Here is a 24,553-nt window from a genome sequence, read left to right on the forward strand (position 1 = left end):
TCCTCTCCGCATGGCCAAACCACCTCCGTGTGTTTCTCCTAACGTTTCCTGTCACATCCACATCCAAACCACAACACTCCTTCACTTCCTCATTTGTCAGTCTATCTCTCCATGTGACTCCACATGCTCCTCTCAAATAATTAATTTCCTCTGCTCTCACTCTTGACTTCTGTTCCTCCAACATGGTCCAAACTTGGTATCACAATACTGTCATGTAGTAACTATTTCACTTCCATGCTCACTTCCCTGTTTCTTATCACTACTTTCAGTGAACCAGCAACCTTTCTTCCTTGTTGCACATTTTCAAGCACTTCACCCTCTAAACTTCCATCCTTACTCATTATATTACCCAAGTACTTAAATGCACTCACATTTTCCACTTCCTCCTCATCCAAACTCACTGTACATTCACTGACTTTATTCCTCTCAAAGACCATAACTTTCCTCTTCCCTACATTCACCTTTACATTCCATTTCTTACACACTCTCCCAAACTCATCCACCAAGCATTGCAGCTCCCCTTCATCTTCACTTTAAAACACAGTATCATCCCCAAACAACAGTACAGGGAGTTTCCAAACACTGCCCTCTCTCATTAGGGCCACTCCAACATCCACTGCACTACCTTGTATCTCTTTTATAACCCCATCCATAGACAGATTGAACAACCATGCAGACATGACACGTCCCTGTTTTAATCAAACCTTCAAATAGAAAAATTCACTCAGTTCACTATCACTGCAGCCTTAGCACCCTCATACATACTTTTTACATCATTCAACAACTTCCCATCTACTCCAAATATTCTTAATACTTTCCACAATCCTTGTCTATTCACCCTGTCATATGCTTTCTCCAAATCCATGAAGGCCACATACAACTTCTTTCCCTTCTCTAGAAACTTTTTCACTACAGATCTACAAATGAATATCCGATTTACACAACTCTTCCCTTCCTATAACCTCCCTGTTCTTCTCCAACTAATTCCTCTGTTATTTCCCTAACCGGTCAATTAGTATCCTACCATATACTTTTCCTATTACACTAAGAAGACAAATGCCCCTATGATCACCACACATTTCTTTTTCCCCATTTCCTTTGTACAGGTGAATAATTATATCTGCTTTCCAAAAATCCGGGAATCTACTGTCCTCCCAGTCCAATCTGCACATCTTCCACATCCATTCTACTACTGTACAATCTCTCCCACCTGCTTCAGCAATTCACCAAACACTCCATCAATTCCTGTGGCTTTCCTCATTTTGCCATTTTTCATTGCCTCCACAACTTCCATCCTACTGATTTCTTCCTGTCTTCTCACATCTCTCCTTCTCCCAGCCATTCCCCAGCCACTTATACTCGCATTACTTTCATATATATATATATATATATATATATATATATATATATAGTGGCTATATATATATATATAGTGGCTATATATATATATATATATATATATATATATATAGTGGCTAGAGTGGTGAAGGACAGGGGTTCAACTGAAACAACTGAATATATTGAGAGCATGAAGCATGTAAAGAGACTGGTGAAGAGGACAAAGAAGGAGGTAAATGATGATCTAGGAAGAAAAATGAATGCAAAATACTCTGAAAATAGGAAGTTATTCTTGAAAGGGGTGAAGAAATGTAGCAGTGACAGTGGAAAGAAATGTGAAAGTGTGAAGGATGTAAGTGGCAGATTATTAACACATGGGGATGAAGTAAGGACCAGATGGAAAGCATATTTTGAAAGTTTAATGAATGGGAATGGAGAGAGCAAAGCAACTGTAAATATGATTGGTTTGGGGAGTGTAAAGAGAAGGAATGCAGTGCAAGGAAATGTGACAATTGCACATGTGAAGAATGCTGTGAAGCGGGTGAAAAATGGGAAAGCAGCTGGGGTTGATGAGGTGTATGTAGAGATGATTAAGTGTAGTGGAGAAAGCGGAATGAAGTGCTTGTTGGAAATATGTTAGAAGGCATGGATCAGTGAAACTGTGCCAGTTGAGTGGAAAATGAATGTGATTGTACCACTGCACAAAATTAAAGATGAGCAGTCAGTGAAAGAATTCATTTTCATTTCTGAAAGTTCCAACATAATTGCATGCTTCAGCCTTGGTCATCTAATGGCGGCTCACCATGCTGCTCAATCTCTAGCAGCTTTTCTATTTAGACCCTTAACCCTAAGGTCACACTCAATGACCTCATCCCAGGTCTTTTTAAGTATACAGTACCTCTCACTGCCCTATCCCCAACATTAACACTTCTCACTTTCTGCATCCAAATATCATCCCCCATCCTCTCCACATGCCCAAACCATCTCAATCTACCTTTCCTCCTCACAACACCAATACAGCCCAGTCCATCCTACCTCTCAACTCCTCCATTGTAAACCTAGCCCCACCAGGCCTTGACCTCAAGGACACACTGCACATCCAACCAATCACTGCCATTTCTGTATGTTTGAGCCTACAAAAATCCTCTTCCTTTACTGCCTAGGTCTCACCACCATACAGCATTACACTCCTGAAATATGATCCCTTAGAACGGTGGGATAGCGCCTTCTCAACGTCAGGAAAGGCAAGGGCTCCCTGAACTTCTTCCAACCACTCAACTTAGCCACAGAGCTAGCTCCAGCCCCACCTCCAGCACATAACATGTCTCCCAAATAACAAAACTCCTCCACACATTCAAGAAACTCACCAGCAAGTTCAATCCTTTCATGCCTCGCAATATCCTCATGCTCTCCCCGACACATCGCACACATGAGATCAGCATTATCTCGCAGTCTACCTCTAATATCACTACATCTCTTATGCACCCACTTATCGCAAACACTGCACAAGATGGAATTACTTTCCATGCCCTTGTGACAATCACACATGGCCACTCTCCCTCTTCTTTGACAGTACTGCCATCAGTTCTAGATACCATTTCTTTTGTTTTATCTGCATTTACTCTTAAGCACCTGTGCCCCATACCATCTCTCCACTTCCTAAATCTTCCCTTCACCTCACTTTCATTCTCAGCAATCAACACCAAATCATCAGCATACAACGTCTTCCACGGGAGTCCATTTCTGAAGTCAAGGAGAGGACTTCACGTACCATGATAAACATGGTAGGGAAGGTATAACGAAGAATTATTATAGACAATGTACGAGAGATGTCAGAAGGCCTAGTGAGTGATGAACAGGTTGGCTTTAGGTGTGGCAGAGGAAGTGTGGATCAAATATCTGTAGGAAGACATAGTGGAGAAGGCTTTTATGACAGATTATAAGGTGTTTATGACATTTATGGATGTGGAAAAAGCATACCACAAAGTAAACAGAAAAGGATTGTGGATGGTTTTGCACATGTATGGTGTAGATGGCAAGCTGCTAAGTGCCGTTAAGAGTTTTTATGACGACAGTGAGGCATGTGTAAGGGTAAAGGGTATCTAAGTGAATGGTTCAAGATCAATGTAGGTGTGCGACAAGGCTGTGTTATATCCCCATGGTTGTTCAATACATATGGATGAGGTGATGAGAGAAGTAATGACATGAGTATTGGAGAGAGGGATGGCATTGGTAATGAAAGGTGATGGAGGGAATATCTCAAATTTGATGTACGCTGATGATGTAGCGCTACTTGCAAATACCGAACAAGAGCTTGGTAGACTAGTGTAGAGTTTTGTAGAGTCTGTGAACATTATGCGGTGAGAGTAAATGTAGAAAAGAGGAAGGTGATGGTTAATGAGAGAGAAGGTAACTCCTAGTGTGATGTTACAGTGAATGGTGAGAGACTAGAATTGGTAACGGAGTTCAAATACCTGGATACAGTGATAGAAAAAGAGAGGGAAATGTGCAAAAGAAGTGGAAAGTAGAGTGATGCAAGGAAGGAAAGTAGCTGGTGCTATGAAGGCTTTGGCAAAAAAAAATTTACTTAACTTACAAACTGTAATAAAAGGGTAAACAAAGGCCTTAATTAATTCCTCCAGTTTGAAAACTCTCTCAAGCTCAATATAACTGCCTGAGAGTAGCAAGAATGTGTGAATGTGGGGAAGATGCTCAATGATCTTTAAACATTAATATAGGTGTAGGATAGTGATGTGTTATGTCTCACCTTGGTTGTTCAATGAATATATATATGGATGTATGGAGAGTGGCCAAATGCAATTTGCCACAAGGGCATGGGTAGTAATTCCATCCTGTGCAGTGTTTGTGATAAGTAGGTGCATAAGACATGTAGTGGTATTAGAGCTAGACTGCAAGATTTTATGTATGTGGTGTGTCGGGGAGAGCAGGTGGAGACTGTCAAGTGTGAAAGGATTGAACCTGCTGGGGAGTCTCTTGAAAGTGGAAGAGTTTTGTTATTTGGGAAACATGTTATATACTGGAGGTGGGGCTGGAGCTAGTCTGTGGCTAGGGGGAGGAGTGGTTGGAAGAAGTTCAGGGAGCTGTTGCCTCTCCTGACATTGAGAGGACTCTCCCTACATGCTTTGGGATCCTTGTATGCAGCATGTGTTAGGAGTGTAATGCTGTATGGTAATGAGACCTGGGCAGTAAAGGAAGAGAATATTCGCAGGCTCAAATGTACAGGAATGACAATGATTAGGTGGATGTGCAGTGCATCCCTGAGTGCAAGGCCCACGAGGGCTAGGTTTATGATGGAAGAGTTGAGAGGTAGGATGAGACTGGAGTGTATTGGTGTTGTGATGAGGAGAGTTATATTGAGGTGGTCTGGGCATGTGGAGAGGATGGGGGATGATAATTTGGTGCAGAAAGTGAGAAGTGTTAATATTAGGGGTGGAGTTGCGAGGGGTAGACCAAAAAAGACCTGGGATGAGGTCATTGAGTGTGATCTCAGGGATATGGGACTGAATAGGGAAGCTGCCAGAGATCAAGCAGCAGAGAAAGCTGCCATTAGGTGATCAAGGCTGACACATGCAAGCATGTTGAGGCCTTTTAAAATGAAATGAAACTATGTAGTGCTGCTCTCAGATGATTACCCTCTCTTCCTTCCCTCCCTCCTCTTCTGTCTTTCTTTCCTTCATTCTTTCCCCTTCCTTCTCCCAATTGGTGACTCTACAATGAGTGACAAGCCAAATGGTTTCTCCTACACCAGGAAACCATTTACTACGCTGGATGGTAACCACATAACTAAATTTTGGCACCAGGTGGTTTAGTGGGTAACTGAGGCTCTCCAATAGGATTATGTCTATGTAGGTTTGTATCCAAGGGATGGTTGTGGTTTACTGCTCACATAATGCCACTCAGGGATGAATGCAGCTGGTCACTCTCATCTTAAAAGTCAGGACCACTTGCCTAGCACGGGGCTTCTACGCTCCTCATGGGCAACACAGGACTAGATGATGATGATGATGATGATGATGATGATGATGATGATGATGATGATAGATAGATAGATAGATAGAGTAGTTAAAGAGATGAAAGTAAGAACAGTAGGTATAGGAGCAATACTAAGGCTATGTGGCAATGAATGGACTCATTTAACCTGCTTGTATGTTGATGATGCTGTTTCAAGGACAGAAAGTGAGTGATTTGCAAAAAGCACTAAATGAATCTGACAGATTTTTTCATCCATCCATCATCCAATCCCACACTGCCCCATGAGGAGCGTAGGAGCCCGGGGTTAGGCAGTTGGTCCGGACATTTAAAATGAGAGTGACCAGCCTCATTCATCCCTGAGTGGCATTACATGAGCAATCAACCTCAACCAACCCTTGGATATAAACCTTCACTGGCTCAATCCGACTGGAGCACAAAGGTTACCCACTAAACCACCAGGTGCCAAAATTTAGTTATATGGTTACCACCCAGCTTAGTAAATGGTTTCCTGGTGTAAGGAAGCCATTTGGCTTGTCACTCAGTGTAGAGCCACCCACAGGTAGAAGGAAGAGGAAAGAAAGAAGGAAAGAAAGACAGAAGAAAGAGTGTAAAGTTACCTGCAGGCAGAAGAACAGGGAAAGAATGAAGGAAAGGAAGACAGATTTTTTGCAAGAAAAACATTAAAAAAGCATGTGAAGAAAAGTAAGATAATGGTATGTGAAATGAGAGAGAATGAAACAACAGATTTTGGCAGGCAGTATGCGATAGACAGAAGAACCATGGTGAATGGCAAGGTCCAGATGGGAGCTGAAATGCTTAAGGAATTTATCCCTTTTGGTATATATCTAAGAACTATAAAGTGTAATTACAGCAAATGGAGGGTGAGGTTAAAGAGAGATTACTCTGGGGGAGAAGAGTAACTGGAGAGTTCAGTTGTATTATGAAGGGTTGGAGTGTTAGTATGAAGGTATGAGAGCCCTGAGTGAAAGTTTTTTTTTACTGCCAACACTCGTATGGCAGTGAGTGAGAGCAAGCTGTAGAAATTACCTTTCTTAAAACAACCCCAGCCATGGAAAGGATGGAGGGTGTAAGCAATACTGAAGTTAAGGGTGTTACAGAATGGAAGAAAGAGATGTAGGAGTGAACTGTCGAACTGGTGAGAGGATAATGAGAAGTACACTAAGATGGCATGGATATGTACAAAGAATGCACATACACAGGGTGCCAAAGAAAGTTTATTGCGAAAATGAGATAAAGGAGAATGTTGGCATAAAGGCAGACCTCTCATGTTAGGGAAGAAGAGAATGGAACAATATATTAGTGAAAGAGAAGGAAGAGAAAGAGGAGTATCTGAAAGAGTATGAGAAGTGTGTGATGAAAAGGTAGCCTGGAGGTGTTTCTGCTATGGTCATCCCCTGTTCATGAGTTCCCAGGAGGGAACAAGGCATCATATATGATGAAGATGATGATGATAAGTTAGCCCAGGAGGGAGCAAGACATCATAAGTAATGATGATGATGGAGTTAAAGAAGTTTTAATGCCTTTAATGCCTTGCTCTGTGTTTTTTCGTTTTTCGCAAAAAAATTGCTCTGTGTATCCTAAATTTACCCTTAAACTGAAGCTGGTGTTGAAATAAGTCAATAGAGTATGAGACTGTGTTTGAAATGATCATATTACAGGGTACAAACATGGTACACAGCCAAATCTGAGCAAATGAACAAATTTACATTACTCTTATCCTTAAGTCAACTTCTTCACTCCCATGGCATATTTTTCATGGTATGCATACCACGACCAGACAATTTTATTCAACATAGGAAGGATCCCTGAGACTAAACAAGATGTATCTAACCCCTAAAGTTTGAAAAATCTCTCCAAAGTTAAATAAAACTGTCTGGTGATGGCAAAGAATATAACACAAATTATCAGTGAACTGATGGGGTTAACCATTAATCGGTAAGTTATATTCAGAAACAATCACGTAGGGATAACACAGGCCAACTGTATGTGTAAAAGTGAGAGTCACAGGTCTCAAGTTTGCAGATCTGGTGGCCCTAGTATACATGGGGGAGGTGATGATCAAACTGTGCAAGAAGTGATCTGCTGTCTGATAGGACACAAGTTTGATCCCAGGCTGTGACAGGAACAGTCTGCTTATCTGAGTTTTATCAAAACAGATTTTACTGATCCTATACAAGACCCAATGACATGTCATGTCATAAAAACATCATTGTGAATAACATCAAACTAATCCTGAATGAAGCAACCCCTGTGTATATTCAATATGGACAGTGGGTATTAGCACCAAAGTGACGACATGAAGGTCTGTGGCATGCAGACGGATTGCTAGGCCTCAAGGAATGGACTGTCAAATCAATACCAAAGATCTGGACACAGTAAGAAAATGCACAGGTATATTTTCTCTATGGCATAACTTCTATTGTATTATGAATTAGAAACTCTGAATTGGTTTTATCACAAGAATGGAGTGATATTCTTGATAATACACTCCAACATGCACTATGTAATCATCACAGAGACAAGGCAGTGTGCAGGATTGTCAAAAACATGCAGGTAGTCCTCATTATAAGACAGGAATGCATTTTGAAATATCACAGCTTTTTTCATACAACTGGTACTGTAAAGTGAGGAAATCATACATTAGCCTTACAGGCAAAAATGGACCTTTATAGGGAAAATTTTCTATAGCTTACTGTGAACTCAACAGCAATGAATGCTAAAAATAAAGGGACTTATACTGAGGACTTACTGTACATGTGACTGTTAACTGGAGGATACTCAACATATGAAAGTTATGCAGTTAGCTATTATTGTGCAGCAGCTATAACTTGCCATAAAAAAAAAAAAGCACATGGACAATAATGCATGCATGTCAAAAACTAAAATGGGCTAAACCATGCAGTGTTAAGCTTGGTCAAAGAAAAATAATCATGGGAAGCTGTGTATTCCACTAGTAAATTCACACATTTTCTATGTCTTCATCGATTAACTGCAAAGAAAAGAAAAAGGGAAGAGGAATGATAAAATGTGTGTATGATGTGTTAGTCCAGTTAGTAATCTTACATTCATAATATTCTTTTTTTAATAAAACTTGCATAACTTTGTACTGTATACTGACAATTGTACAACACACTGTAAACAGAACTTGGGCATATTAGTTTAATATATGAAGACCTAAATTATGCCACAGTCTCCTGAAAAGTACATTATGAAAATAAAAAAGTACAGTGGAAATAATATACCCCTGGAACTCTCGTCACTGCCCAGTTCTTCCTGGTATGCCAATTTCTAATGACTGTGGACATAGACATTAAAACACAAACATAGCTGCTTCCATAAACCCTCTCCCAGTATGGTGACATCTTGCAGTACAGTAGTTTTTTCTTGCTGAGACCAGATGATTTTAGTCAGCTTGGGCGAGCACCCTGGTAGTGAAGGGTCATATGAATATATCTAACCTCTCTCACTTGCAGTTTATCCTAAGCTGAATGTAATAACCCAGAAATAGCACGAATAAACTTTTTTTTTTTTTCTAACGACTGAAGAGTCTTGGCTTTCTTTCCTTAGTATATTTTCCTAGCCTTCTTTACATCTGCATAGTGTAAAATCTGTATTCCTAAAAGACTTCCATGGAATTAACCCCACATGACTTTTCCTCTCACCTGGATATCTGGGATGGAGGCAGCCTCAGCACTAAAGTGTCTTCTTTCAGGTTTGGGACTCCCTTTGGATGAAAATCTGGATCAAGAGAAAGACAGGAGACAAGAAATTATTGCTAAATACTGGAGAGTCAACGAGAAAAAATACTCACTTTACCGGTACCTCTCCTAAGGTGTAGGTGTCAGGGTTTAAGACTACACTACCATTGTTCAGTACATTTATGGGCAAATGACCAGTCTGCTTCCCCTGGTAGCATTACATGATCAGTAAGTTTTCAGACTCCTCATGGGGATCGAACCTATGGAAGGCCATCACTTTGACTAGGGCACTCTAATCACTAGGTCACCAGGCAAATGAAGAACATCAGTATGCTCATGCTGAAACACCGTTACAGTAGAGACAATCCATATTACATGTCAAGGATGTATTCCAAAATATCACAACTTTTTATTCAACTGGTGATAAAAAAAAAAAAAAAAAAAAAAAAAAAAAAAAGGTGGTGGTGGGAGGGGGGGGTCTACTAATGTGGGATAGGAATAAAGGTCAAGGTCATTATGCAGTATCAATTTCTATGCTGTCAGACTGCTTTGTGTGGAATGTGCACCAATTCTGTCTTTATCAAGTGTACATGGTTAACTGTCTTTCATAATGTCATACAAGATTAAAATTGCAGTGCTTATGCAAATCTATATATCAGTCTGATCAGATTTCACCTACACATTTACTTTTTTATCTGATATGCAGTATAGAGAATTACTACAAAAATATTAATTAAAGTCCATGGATTTAACTCCTCCTCCCATGCCAATGGCTACGTACTGTAAGAGGGAAAAGTACAAAATCTGCAGGCTACAGATGCAGACATTTTGTACACAATTCTCCATGTGAACTTGGTTTTCCATTTCTTACTCATTTATTGGGTTTCAATATACAGTATCTTATACTAACTGGTAAAGGCTACAGTTCAAAACTCACTGTTTCAAAGGGTTATTCTAAATTGAAATTATGTACTGACATGTTAAAGATCTAGCATATCAAGAAATAATCAGCTGGTGCCTCACTTGAACGGAAAACGTGATGTAGTGTGCTTGGTGGGTGAAGAGGGAGTGAGTGGTGGTGTGTCTTGAGGTCCCTCAGAGTCAGCAGAGCTCTCCTGATTGGCATCAAGCTCCAGCATGCTCTTGGAGGCCAACTCATTTGCCATGGCAATTGCAGAGTCTAGTGTGCGCTGGTCTGCTGCAGAGATGGGCTTCACCTGGTAGGGAAAAGGTTGTCATAATGATGTCTATATTACAAATGTTTAAATCAAAATTGTGTCTGTATTACAAAGTTTTATACAGGTCGTCAACCTACAGTTGCTATATATGGGACTGAAGCTACTGCTGTTACATATGTCTCTATGAACAAGATATTACTTTACTTGAATGTCCTTAGTGTTTTAGTCACAGCATTGTAGCTATAATTCCACAAGTGACAAAAGCTGACGATGACTCAGTATTGTCTCACCAGCCAGTATCTCCCCATGATTGTTCTGTTAATTAGTGAGTGGACAGCTGGCAAAATGATCATGATTGCCTTCTAGAAAGTTAACTGGCAGTTCACCAGTGATCAAGTTAGCTTGTTAAAGTAGGGTGTATACTAGATGATAAACTATAGTGCTAAACTGCTATCCTAAACTGCAACATGGCTAAACCGCTACACCACCACATGGCCAGTTGTAAACATACTATGAATACTTTGTGTGTTCATCTCTAGTATATCTAAATCCTACTGAGAATATACTGAAATGAATTATTTTTCGTACACTAAATCAACAGTATTTATGATCTAGAAAATATCTGTGATTGCCAAGCAGTGAGATGATCATCTGTATAAGAGTTTCTTCAAAACTGGGCCAAGCTAACCCCTGCCTACTTCATCACCTCTTGCCTCGAGGACACATTGGGATATTTTGAGAAAATTTTTAAGACAAAAATGTGTGTCTTAAACGTCGCAAAATAAAGTAATCTCCTGCAGTATTAATCAACACTGATTCAACCCATTCCACATGTCTTTTCAAGAGGTGGGAGGATCTAGGGCAAGGCTCTTTGAAATCTTTGGGAACATGACTCAAAGTCCCAGATACACACTCCCTTCCTCCCTCCAGAATCACAAAAAATTTGTACTTCCTTCTTTCCTCCAGAATCACCAAAAATTTGTACTCCCTTTTTCACTCCCGAATCACAAAAAATTACAGTCTGTGGTAAGTGGCTATGCAAAGACTGAAGGGTTTCCAGCCTCCAATACCTGTGCCTTTTGGTTATCTATTATAACAAACAGTGCTAATATTCTTTCTCCCTTATACGGATGGATACCATAATCGTCTAATTATACTGGTTACAGTGCATAAGAGCCAAGGGACACCATAAAACCACCCTCAAGATATTCAGCATAAAGCTGAAAAAACAAAAATAGGAGCAGTAGTTGATGGTTAACTACCATATCATCCCTCTCATGCTGGGAACTCAGTCACAAGTACAGAAAGTCTAGCTTCAATTTATGACTTCTAAACCTTATTACTCACATTTTATTTCACTTCTCTTTGTCCAGTTTTACAGCACCTGGCACCAGTACTGAGTGCTTCTTTACCCAGAGCCAAAGGGATACCTAAGGGAAACTGATGAGATACAGTACCTATATAAAGCTTTGATACCGTATATTTCCAGACTTGATTTGGTACATCTGTGACAAGTCTATGCCCAAGAGTGAATGATTCTGTAACTACTGTAGTTGCCAAATTTTTAGTCAGACTTTACTCTCATTTTCATGACTGTTCCTCCCAGATGAGTAGTAACCATCCACCCACTCCTGACTTGTTAAGAATACTGTAAATGCAAACTGTATAGCTATTTCAGCATAAATTCACATTCCTTCTGAGTTCACATTACATGAACTCACACTCTCCTCTGCTTCTTCACTCCATCTCAATCCTGTTATACTTTCTTACATTAACTTCACTATAAATCATCCACCTTAACTTGGCTAAGATTTTTGTACTTTTGCAGCTTATTTACCACATTTCAGTGGATGAACATGACAATACTATAACTCTATATCTCATTCATAGCACTTCTTCATGACTAGTGTCAATTTCTGCAGTTAATCTCTTACTACAGCTCAACATTCATGATGAAGAAATGGCAATTTTAAGCCAAGTTAAAGTGGACAGAGCACAGTTCCACCATTCCTCACCATCGCCTGCTTTTTCTTATTGTTGTCCTTCCCACTTCCAAACTTTGATGTCATCTCCTTAATCTCATTCCTGGCATTATGTGAGTCATTGTCCTCCAGCAGGGACTGTGTTGGGGGTGTTAATGGCGGCAGTGAGGCAGGTGGATCCACCAGGGAGGAAGGACCCGAAGAGGCTGACCCACCCAGGGCTCGGAACACCTCATCCATCAGACTCGGACCCAGGTCAAAGGAACTACTGCGGAATGGCTGAGGGAAAAAGAGGTTTTGAGATCTACACTGTAACAGTAACTTAATCTCTTCAGTCCAGTGACATATATTTTATTCTTTCTACCTTCAAATGATTATCAAATTTAGGTAAAGCTTTTTGAACCGGCAGGGTCAGATATTACCCTAATATTTTCCTTCACAACACATCTTTTCAAAGCTAAATATCATCATCTAAATGTACAATGAGTATAATTAAAAATATGTCATCAGACTGCTGGAATTAACAGTACTAGGCTTGGATTCACAACCAAACTTACTGCAATTTCTTTTCACAGAAAAAACACATGACACAGGATGATTCCATGTATTTATTTTTTTCCCTTCTTCTAATACAAAATAATTTACAGTAATGATCTGTCTCTGCAAGAGAAACAAAAAAAACATGGAAAAATTCAGCACTCTCTTTCTTCCTGCAAAAACAAGCCACAGTTATGAACCAGAACTGATCATGTCTTTTGGTGAATCTGGATCAAATAGCTGCAGACTACAGTTATGAATGAATAATATTAGTCAGAGAAATATATGCAAGGTACAGCATATATTTCATTATGAAAAAAAGGAGCCAAAGACCACAGGGTATAGCATATATATATACTATATTTCATTTTGAGAAAAGGAGCCAAAACCCAACTCTATACAAATGTTTTGTAAATAATGGCACACAAAAGAGAGCCAACATCAAGATCCAATCATTTCACGATGTCTAAACACATTGCATTTAAAAGGCAAGCCACCATAGGTATAGGAATGACTGCAAGAGACCAACTGCTCCTAATTTTTTTTTTTTCCCCAAATAACAGAACAGAGGAAGGAAAAACAAATGAATAAAAAAAAAAATCCACACACCAGATTACTGGTGACCTCTGTTCATAAAATATCTGTAACAGTTAGACCTGAACAGCTGTGGGTTGAAGTTTGGAGGGAAACAACTCTGGGGAAGTGAGTTCCAGAGAGATGCAGTTCGGGGAATGATGGAATTCTGATAGTCAGAAGTTCTGCAATATGGATGAATGACATTCCAGTCATGAGCGGTACCAGATGCCCGTGTAGCATGTGGGAAGACATGGAGAGGTGGCACCATGGACGGAACATCGTCTGAGCATTTGCCATAAAAATATCTGTAAAATAATGCACAGGAGGCAACGTTCCTTCTTACTTGTAGGGGAGGTAGTTTATTTGTAATGGCAGGGTTGTTAATAATTCTAACAGCTTTGTTCTGAATTTTGTCTAGCTGCCCCAATGCAACCTCTCCACATCCATTCCACAAGGGTGAGTAATATTCAAGCTGAGAGCGCACATGACTCCCATAAACCACAGCCAACTGCTCGTCAGTGAAGAAGCCACAGACTCTGTACAATAATCCAAGCTTACTTTGAGGCAGTTTTAGCAAGTGATCCTACATAAGAGGTCCAGCTGAGGGAACTATTGAGACGCCGAGAATTTCAATACTTTTGGAGATGGGAATATTAGTAGCACTGAAGGTAATGTACAAATCTGGCAATATCTGTCTATTAGTAAATTGTATATATTTGGTTTTACTTGCATTAAATGAGACAAGGTTGTTTTGTCCCAATTCACTGATCATAAATAGATCTTGATTTATGGAGAAGGCTGTACTGAGATGAGAGGCAGAGATGTTAGACTTTGTAAATGGGTGTCTGAGTGTGAATGAACTATGTTGTGTTGAGTCATCTGCATATGAGTAGATGGGATTGTGTGTGACAGTTAAGAGATCATTAATATGAACCAGAAATAGGGTTGGCACCAGAACTGATCCCTGCGGCACACCAGCATTAATTGAGTGGAAATTGGAATATACATTATCTACTTTTACTCTTATTTTCCTGTCACTAAGATATGAAGAAATCAAAGGAACAAAAGACATTAGTACATAGCAGGGGAGTTTGGACACCAGGGAACGGTGCCATACTGTTGAAAGCTTTAGAAATATCAAGGGCTACTGTGTGAGTTTCTCCATGTAGGTCAATTGACTGATGAATGGTATGAGTTAGGAAATTGAGCACGTCAAAGGTGGATCTTTTGTGGCGAAAACCATATTGTCTATCACTAATTAAGTTACTGGATTAAAGATGTTTAACAATGTGCTTATTAATTTAAGTTTCAAATACCATACCAAGAGAAGATGTGACAGCTATTGGTCTGTAATCAGAGGGGTCAGAGGAACTTCCTTTCTTCGAAACTGAGTGGATATTGGCTTCTTTCCATGAATTTGGGAATGAAGAAGTACGTATGCACAGTTGTATTCACGAGACTAAGAATGCCAGTTAGATCTTGCATTACTGTATATAACTGGACAGAAAAATGGTATGAGTGCAGACAACCAGGTGTTGTGCATCAATTTTATTATGGATAACATGCATGCAGAGACTTTAAAAGTATCCAGTGTAACAATGCAAGTCAGAGATGTCACACTGCTGCACAGAACCAGAGACTGAAGGAAGTCAGTGAGAAAGGGAATATGACGAGGTGATGAACCTTTACCTCTACCCTGTTTAAATGATCTGCATGTGGTAAACACTTTCAAATACGAGAGCTAAACTTAAAGCATAGATGATTAATCCTTCTAGTGCCAACATGGGGCTCAGGTTCACACCATGCTGGCCCATAGGTACTTGTTCTGGTTTTAATTATTGCAGATCTTTTACTGTAATATGGAAGATCTAAAACTGGTATTCCTGTCTAGAGCAAAAGAATCCCAGATTCACCAGCAATGATTTAAAAATTTATTAACCTGTGCCTTTACAAGCTGCATAATGTGAATCAGAATTATGACAAAATTGCTATCTATAAGGCAGGTGGGGGCACCCATCATCCACTCACTCAATGTAGTGCTGCCTTATGGTCTCTACAATGTGCGACAAGCCAAATGGTTTCCTGTACCAAGAAGACCATTTACTATGCTGGATGGTAACCATATAACCAGGGTTTCTGGCAGGGTTAAGTGTCCCCCAGATACCCCTACCTAAAATCACTAAATTATAGCAAATGTTTTGGGTAGAGCCTCGGAGGGCACAATACCTGCCCAGGACCCTACCCAAATAGGCAGATTTGGATTGCCATGTGGAATGTGAGAGGTGTGAATGAGGAGAGTAAAAGGGTGGAAGTGGTGAATGTGTCCAAGCGTGCAAGATATGCCGTGATGGCATTGTGTGAAACTAAGATGAAAGGAAGTGAAGTGGAGGAATGGGAGGGTGTAAAGTGTGTAAGACTGGGCATGAATGGGCATGGGAGATGCAAGGAAGGAGTTGCTTTGTTGATGAAAGAAGTGTGGCAGAGTAGAATGTGAGGTTAAAAATGTGTCAGCTCGAGATGTATGAATGTCAATTTCAAGTTTAAGAAGATGAAAGTGGCAGTGATTGTAGCATATACGAGTACAGCGTGTGAGGACAGGAGTGAGACAAAGAAAGACAGGTTTTGGGATGAGCTGGATGAAGTTGTAGGAGAAATGCCCAGGAGTTATAAAGTGACTCTAATGGGCGATATGAATGGTAGAGTAGGCACTGGTCCTGTGAATTATATAATGGGTAATAAGGTACTAGCAGGAGAGAATGATAATGGGAAGCAACAGAAGGACATGTGTCAGGAAAGGAGGTTGTGCATTTGTAATTCTTATTTTAAACACAAAGATGCACATAAATATGCATAGTATAGAGGGAATGGAGATCATGCTGAAAGGAGCCTGACTGATTACATGCTCGTAGAGAAATCGATGCTGGGTAGTGCTGCTGATATGAGGGCAGTGAGAGGAAGATGTGAAGGTTTGTCAGATCATATGACTGTGGTATGCAAGATCAAGCTGAGAGGAGTGAGGCGGACCATGAGAGAGAGGAGCTGTCAGGGAGAGAGACTGAAAGTCATGAAGCTGAAGATCAAAGAAAAGGCAGATGAATACAGGGCCAAAGTAGGGAGTAGTAGAATCAGTGAATTGGAATGAAGTGGAACTGGTCAGCTTGTGGAATGTATATAGGGAGTGCTTAGTTACGAATGCTAAAGCAGAATATCGCGTGGCAAGAGTAACAACAAAAACGAAAGGTACGGCATGGTGGGATGGAGAGGTTAAGAGAGTAGTGGAGGAAAAATGGAAAAAGTGGCTAGGGTGGATACATGTCAAGGGTTCAGTTGAAATAAGACATGAATATACTGAGATCAAGAAGCATGTAATGAGACTAGTGAAGAGGAAAAAGGAGGTAAATGATGATCTAGGAAGAAAAATGAATGCAAAATACTCTGAAAATAGGAAGTTATTCTGGAAAGAGGTGCAGAAATATAAAAGTGACAGTGGAAAGAAATGTGAAAATATGAAGGATGTAAGTGGCAGATTATTGACCCATGGGGATGAAGTAAGGACGGGATGGAAAGAATATTTTGAAAGTCTAATGAATGGGAATGGAGACAGCAAAGCAACTGTTAACATGATTGATTTTGGGGAAGCACAGAGAAGGAATGCAATGCCAGGAAATGTAACACTAGCGGAGGTGAAGAACACTGTAAAGCGGCTGAAAAATGGGAAAGCTGCTAGGGTTGATGAGGTGTGTGTAGAGATGATTAAGTGTAGTGGAGAGAGCAGAATGAAGTGCTTGTTGGAGATACGCAAGAAGGCATGGATGATTGAAACTGCCAGCAGGGTGGAAAAAGGCAGTGATTGTACCCCTGTACGAAAATAATGGTGAATGAAGTGAGTGCAAGAATTATCGTGGCATAAGTCTATTGAGTGTGGTAGGGAAAGTACAGTAGAGTCATACAACACAAGATAGGTTATGTAGAACCTTGTGCAAAATCAAATTTGCCCACATGACATATATTTACAAGTAAAATAGAGGGTTAGGTTCTAGGAGCCTTATATTTTTCGTTAAAAATATATTATAGATTGATTATTACAAATATGTCCGCTTTAAGACATCCAAGACAGTGTGTTTACATACGATCTTACCGACTGGACACATCACTGCATACCATTCTACCCTAACCTAACCGATTAGTTTTGCCCCTAATATTCCCCATAAAAATTTTAATCACCAAAGACTGCCACTAAGCCTCCTGAAAGTTCTCATTACCAATCAAGCACAAACTTTTGACCTAAACAACACGTGAATAATGGCCGCCCAGCATCACACATACAGTATTTTGCCAGGAATCACTGTCACACACTCATTAAAAGAAAAAAATGCAGTGTGAAACTGTTTTTGAAAGCCATTAGTCATTAACAATATAGGAAAAAAAAAAGCTATAAAGAAGTTGTCTGCATGGAGTGACTGCGTATTTCTCACTTCTCAGATACACACGAATGTAGTACTGTAATTGTGAATAATAAGCATGTCAGCCAAGCAGTATAAGTTGTATGAAAGTATAATTCACAAGAACTGAACTCAAATAATTATCTTACCTAACTCTGTATGTCAACACGTAGTGTCTTCACATATCGTAAGATCCGAATTTTCTCGACCAAAGACCGTCAGTTCATAACAAACATCGGGCACAAAGCCTTTTTTTTTTCACACTCATTGCACTGAAGGCAAAAACATGAATTTTAATGCTCCTTCATCATTAACTTATTTTCCAACAAAGAAAACTATCCACATCATAAACACACATGACTCGTATCTGTCTGATGGTTTGCATTTAACCCATGGATTGCGCAATTACCTTTTGTTATCCAACCCCGTGGTGTGCAAAAAATGAAGGATTTTTTTTTTTTTTTTTTTTTAGTTTTTGTTTAATATAAACTTAAAGATAAACATCCAGGGCATCATCTGGTGAAAAGAAAAAATCTCTCTCTCTCCGTCTCTGCGTAGGGCCATGCGTAAGTTTACATACGGGAGTAGTGAAAAAATGAAAAAAAAAAGTCCTTTTTTGTGTGTGTGTTTATTATAAACCTGAAGATAAACATCCAAGGCATCAACCGGTGAAAAGAAAAAAAATGCTCTATCTCCATCTTTGCGTAGCGCTATGTGTAAGTCTGCAAAGAGGTCGAGTTGTTTACAGTGATGCACGGCCAACACAGCCTGAGCTGTCCAGCCTGAGCTGTCCAGCCTGAGCTGTGGGTCGCAATCCACAGGTTAAGCTCCCACATCACATGCCACTTCGTCCAACAATTTTACATTTTCATTTAGAATAAATGCTTTTCTTGTGTTTATTGCACTTTCAGGGTGTTTAGACATAACTGAATCTATTTGGAACAACATGCTCAGAGTTCTGAGAGGAAATGAAGATCAAGGAAATAAGCAAATAAACTTCTCATCACAGCGACCGTCTACACAACACTGAGGCAGGCTGTGACAGGTGGTATGGGACATGGGCCACGTGGGTCGGGTTGGGTTGAGGAAGCCAATCAGTGACCAACAAAAGCATAACACACGAGTTGTATCTGGAAATTCAATACCTAAATACACCCATTTCCCACAGTTTCTCTCAAGCAACTGAGTGGTATTACTGTGCTATTGAGTAATTATGGGAGAAATTAAATGCCCATGTTATTGTAAGATCGTTGTTTCGTTTTGTCTTAAATCGCGACTCTACTGTATATGGGAGAATTATTATAGAAAAGTAAGACAGATACAGAAGTCCTGGTGAGTGATGAACAGGGTGGCTATAGGAGTGGAAAAGGATGTGTAGGTCAAATATTTGCAGTGAGACAGATAGTGGAGAAGGCATGCGAGAAGGACTATCAGGTGTTTATGGTATTTGTGGATCTGGAAAAAGCATACGACAATGAAGACGGAGAAGGACTGTGGAAGGTTTTGACCATGTGTGGTGTAGATGGTAAGCTGCTAGGTGCCGTCAAGAGTTTTTATGATGGTAGTGAGGCATGTGTCAAGGTATATGGGCATCTAAGTGAATGGTTCACAGTGTAGGCAAGCAACAAGGTTGTGTAATGTTCCCACGGTTGTTCAATATATACTGTATATAGATGGGGTGATGAGAGAAGTAAAAACACAAGTAACGGAGAGAGGGATAGCATTGGTAATGAATGGTGATGGATGGAATACCTCAAGTTTGTTGCATGCTGATGATGGAGTGCTACTTGCAAATACCAGACAAGAGCTTAGTAGACTAGTGCAGAGTTTTGCAGAGGTCTGTGAGCGTCATGCCTTGTGAGTAAATGTAGAAAAGAATAAAGTGATGGTTACTGAGAGAGAAGGTGACTCCCAGTGTGATGTTACAGTAAATGGAGAGAGACGGGAATTGGTAAGGGAGTTCAAATACCTGGGTACAGTGACAGAAAAGAGAGGAAAATATGCAAAAGAAGTGGAAAGTAGAGTGACACAAGGAAGGAAAGTAGCTGGTGCTATGAAGGCCTTGATAAAATACAGAGGCTTGAGTGTTGCTGCTGCAGGGGGCTTACATGAAGGAGTGTTAGTGCCAACTTTAATGTATGGATGTGAGACTATGATGTAGCATGAAAATGAAAAGTCAAGAGTAACAGCAGTGGAGATGGGACTGCTGAGGAATGTATGTGGAGTACAAAAAATGGATAGGGTATGGAAAAATGTGACCCATGAAAGATGTGGAGTGAGGAAGTCTGTGGACACCAGAATTGAAGAGAGTGTACCGAGATGGTTTGGTCACATGGAGAAAGTGGATAACAATAGAGTGGTGAACAAGGTATATCACAGTGAATCTGAATGAGGGTGGAGGTGAGGCAGGCCTAGAAGAAGGTGGAGGGATATGGTGGATGAGTGTGTGAGAATGAGAGGTATGGAAGTTGGTGTGGCTATGGGACTGACAGGAGGCTGAGCTGGCTGGATGAATTTTGCGCAGAGATGTGCATAACCAGGGATTTGGAACTCCTTTTCAATGTGACATCATTCGAATTGACTATCAGACAGGTATATGTGAAGCTTCAGAAAGTGGTGAAAGGTTTTTGGCCTATCTGATGGAGCCAGGATTTTGTGAGCTTGAATGCTGAGTGAATGGAAGCATGGCCCACTGAACTGGGCAGACTTAGGCTGTCTGGATGTTGCTACTCCTCACCCTGCCCTTGGGTGGGATAGGAGGTCTGGATGATGACGATGATGATATAAGGATGAAATTTCCTCTTGGTATAAAAGAAATACATATGGTAATTTTATTACTCTACCACTGAAACAAGTTGCAAAAATGGAAGATGTGCACATTTAGAGGATGTGTATTGCCAAAATCTGAACTACAAAAAAATTACTGGTTATAATACCAAGAAGTCCCACGACACAACATATTAAGGAACAAAAATGCTTCTCAGTATGCTGCATAATGCCAAAATCGTCCATATAAATGCTAAATGCAGTGAAACCATTGCTACACTGACTATCATAAATGTGGTATGAGGGGGCCTACAGATAGCCTACAACCTTGAGTGCATGCTCCTTTCTGCATGTGGTTTTTAACAAAGGTTGTCAAATGGATGCCATGGCATTCTCTCACAGAGGCATCCATGGACACCAATGGTAATTAAATGATTAATGCCCCTGTCCAGCAACTGTGCATGGCTGAGTAAAGTAAGAAGTCAGTTCAATACACCCAATCTATGAGAGATTGAATTTCCAAGATGACTAACATGATATCTGTAAGAAAGATCACCAGAAAAAGAGACACCAAGGATACTAAGAGATTACAAAAGAGCGAGTTGTGTATTGTTGAACGTATGAGGACAGTGTTGCTGAAATTGTGACAGACAGAGAAACAAAGAAATTGTTATTTTTTATTTTTTATTTTTTTTTTACCAGAAACAACAATGAAAGGTATACCATAGCTTCATGAGTTTTGTGGAGCAACTGTTTTGACTGATGCTGTGATAGCTGGGTGGAAAAGTGAAGAGTAAAATAACCAAATATGAGTACACAGGACTGTAAGTGCAGCTTAAAAGGTACCTGCTGACACATGAAGGAAGTTGGTGGACTGACAGGATCATGAGGAACACCACTGTTGACAGATTTAGGTCAACTACAGAATGATCAGCAAGGAAACCAGAGACTGCAGCAAAGATATATACTGTAGGTAGAAAATGTATGAGGGTAGTTTGAAAATTAAAGATCTGTGCCAGATTCAAGCACCTCTGAATAACCATAGCAAAAAATTAAAAGGTTCAATGAAGTCTCAAAAGATAATAACTAGGAGTCTCAAAGAAATTTAATACAACTAACAATGAAGTATTTCTAATGAAATGAAATTCAGCAACCCCCCAAAAAAGATTATGATGAGAAAGGTGATTCACAATATTCCTGTCACTAAGAAAGAGGATTCTGAGATATTACTAGCAGTTGTAGTTAACCATGTTGATGTGAATTTCAAACTTTAAAAAGGATGTTTTGTGGTAGGTGGGGGCACTCACCATCCACTCACTCAATGTAGTGCTGCTCTAGGGTGTCTGCCCTGTCCCCTCCTCCATCCTTCTTTCCTTCCATCTTCTTCTATCTTTCTTTCCTTCATTCTTTCCTCGTCCTTCTGTCTACAGGTGACTTTACACTCCCTCTTCTGTCTTTCATTCCTTCATTCTTTCCTCTTCCTTCTGCCTGTGGGTGACTCTGCACTGAGTGACAAGCCAAATGGTTTCCTGTACACCAGGAAACCATTTACTATGCTGGGTGGTAACTATATAACCAAATTTTGGCACCTGGTGGTTTAGTGGGTAATTATTGTGCTCCAATCGGACTGAGCTGGTGAAGGTTTATATCCAAGGGATGGTTGGGGTTTATTGCTCACATAATGCCACTCAGGGATGAGTGAGGTTGGTCACTCTCATCTTAAATGTCAGGACCAACGGCCTAAACCCGAGCTCCTACGCTCCTCATGGGGCAACGTAGGATTGGATGATGGATGGATGGATGGATGAAAAAGAATGTTTGAGTGATATGGGTATATCATGAGTCTGAAGCCAGAACTGAAAGCAGAGGGAATGGGACTGTTATGGAACATAGAGTACAACTGCTTAGGAGGCCAGGATTTGAAATCGAGATTTGTCACAGCTATGGAGTATGAAAGGAGTGTGGCAATGGGAGGAGGCAGAGTGGAGCCAGAAGATGGATAGTTATGATACACTAATGTGTGAGAAAGCGGATACGAAAGCAGAGGAAACCAAACAACTGACAAAGAAGTGGATGAATGAAGTTTGTGTGGAGATGTACATGACCAGCACTCCACTTCTTTTTTTGGGGGGGAGGGGGGGCTGGCAGTCAATGAAAGGTCTCTGACCAAAGGGATTATGATACATAGAAAAAAAAAAAGTGAATGGTTCGCCCATGAGGTTAAGCCACAAATTTTGAAGGCTTGAATGGTGAGTGAATGGTTATGTGGCCCACTTCACTGGGAACTCTGTCTATAGTTCTCCTACTTTCATGCTCAACTGCTCCTACAACTGAATCCTATTTTTTTCATTTTTTTTAAGGCATGGATGGTTATGATGATGATGATTGTAATGAAAATATGTACTGTGTACTGTTGTATGTTTAGTACAAAGAGATACAGGAAAATGTTTTTGACAACACGCTGGTTTACTCCAGTAGAATCTCCTAAATCGCGGTTCATAATATGCAGCAACATCGTGCAACAGCTTGCAACATCAATAAATCACGGAATTACATGAACTTAGCAGATGCAGCCTCAAAAATGACATTCTCTAATGCCTCATGTAATATGCACCACCATTACCTCAAGTCCTCGCATCTAGTCGGGCATAAACTGAATGTAGTCAAGCATGGCAATTGCTATATCACTTATTTTCAAGCATAGCACTTACAATAAGCCAATCACAACACTTTCCTCTCACACCAACAACACTGCTGCTGCTGTCTCCACACTGGACTCTGGATGTTCCTGAGGGAGGCTGATGAGGAGGAAGCAGCACAGAGTGGCAGCATGAGGCAGCAGCACATTTGCCTCATGCTGAGAGGTCGTAATCTGCCTCAAGCCTTGGAACCTAACCCCTCTTCCTCATCCATTCAAGCAATGCCATCAGTCAGAGTCAGGTAAGTATCTTACAGTTTTGTTCATTCCCATCATAAATGCTTTGCTAATTTCTTTTCCAGATTGTTGGTATTTGCTGATGACCAGTTTGAGGTAGGTTTGGATATAAGGGGGTCAACTTTTCTGAGATGACAGACCCATAAGTAATTTTCACCATAAGATTAGTTATTTCTAAACTGCAGAATTCTCAAATCACATCCTGTGTTCAGTACCGTAAAGCTGCGATTTAGGAGGTTCCATTTATTAGTAACTTGATAAGACAGAAAAAGATCAGCAACAGAGGATGACCAAGAAGTGAGTGCCTGCTGGATGATGACAAGGGAGTTCCAACTCTTTCACCAGTTATTCAACCACCTCATGAATGATGACTGGAACATATTTATGGTAGAAAAGCAAGACCAAATCAAGTATTTCCACATATTTCAACATAAAAACATAACAGTATACAGGTAACTCGCACGGAACACGTGGGTTTCGTTCCTACCGTGCTGTGTTAGGTGCAAAATCGCGTATATTTAAACTACTCCGTATTTTGCTCCCTAGACCCCCCAAATGTGTTGTTTTGCTGTTATCTGTCACTGGTAATCACTAGAAAGCACTTTAAGTGGTTAGAAGGTTTATTTAATGTTATAACTCACAAATACAGTACTCCAGAGCAAAACTTCAACACACAAATACTGTAAGTAAACACAAGGAAACATTCCAACGCCGATCATAGGTAATCATATAAATCAGATTAACTGGTACCAGTGCTTTAACTTACAAGTACATACCAGAACAGTACATATTTAACTTAGAAGTGCAGTACTGTGATATCGAATGATTTCAGTACATAATGTTAGGAATGGCTGAAAAAAAAAAAAATGTTATGAATACATTTTCACCTTTTTGATATATATTTATGGTAGTTTCGAGTTATTTTTTACATTATCGTTGTGCCCATGCTTGGAAAAGGGAGCGAAAGAGTTGAATTTTCAGTCCTAAATGAGAAAACTGCACGTCCTCCAAGGCTAGACTCTGCCACGGGAGAATAAAGTGGAGGGTCAGTCCGATTAGCAATAAGGAAGTTGTGTCACAACTTCCA

At 40.2% G+C, this 24,553-nt stretch overlaps 1 protein-coding gene across 1 annotated transcript in view; it reads right to left on the minus strand.

Annotated features, from left to right (window-relative positions):
* Ack-like (activated Cdc42 kinase-like) overlaps positions 1-24,553 on the minus strand; it is a 441,226-nt gene that overhangs the window by 66,862 nt on the left and 349,811 nt on the right. The window contains exons 18-20 of the mRNA XM_080283506.1: positions 12,244-12,489; positions 10,074-10,267; positions 9,015-9,090 (exon numbers count right to left, since the gene is read on the minus strand). Of these exons, the coding sequence (XP_080139632.1) occupies positions 9,015-9,090; positions 10,074-10,267; positions 12,244-12,489 (516 nt within the window). The remainder of the gene's footprint in view (positions 1-9,014; positions 9,091-10,073; positions 10,268-12,243; positions 12,490-24,553) is intronic.

Source organism: Coenobita brevimanus, chromosome 97, assembly GCF_032717465.1.
Source record: "Coenobita brevimanus isolate Jiangsu-jjx chromosome 97, ASM3271746v2, whole genome shotgun sequence".
NCBI lineage: Eukaryota > Metazoa > Arthropoda > Malacostraca > Decapoda > Coenobitidae > Coenobita > Coenobita brevimanus.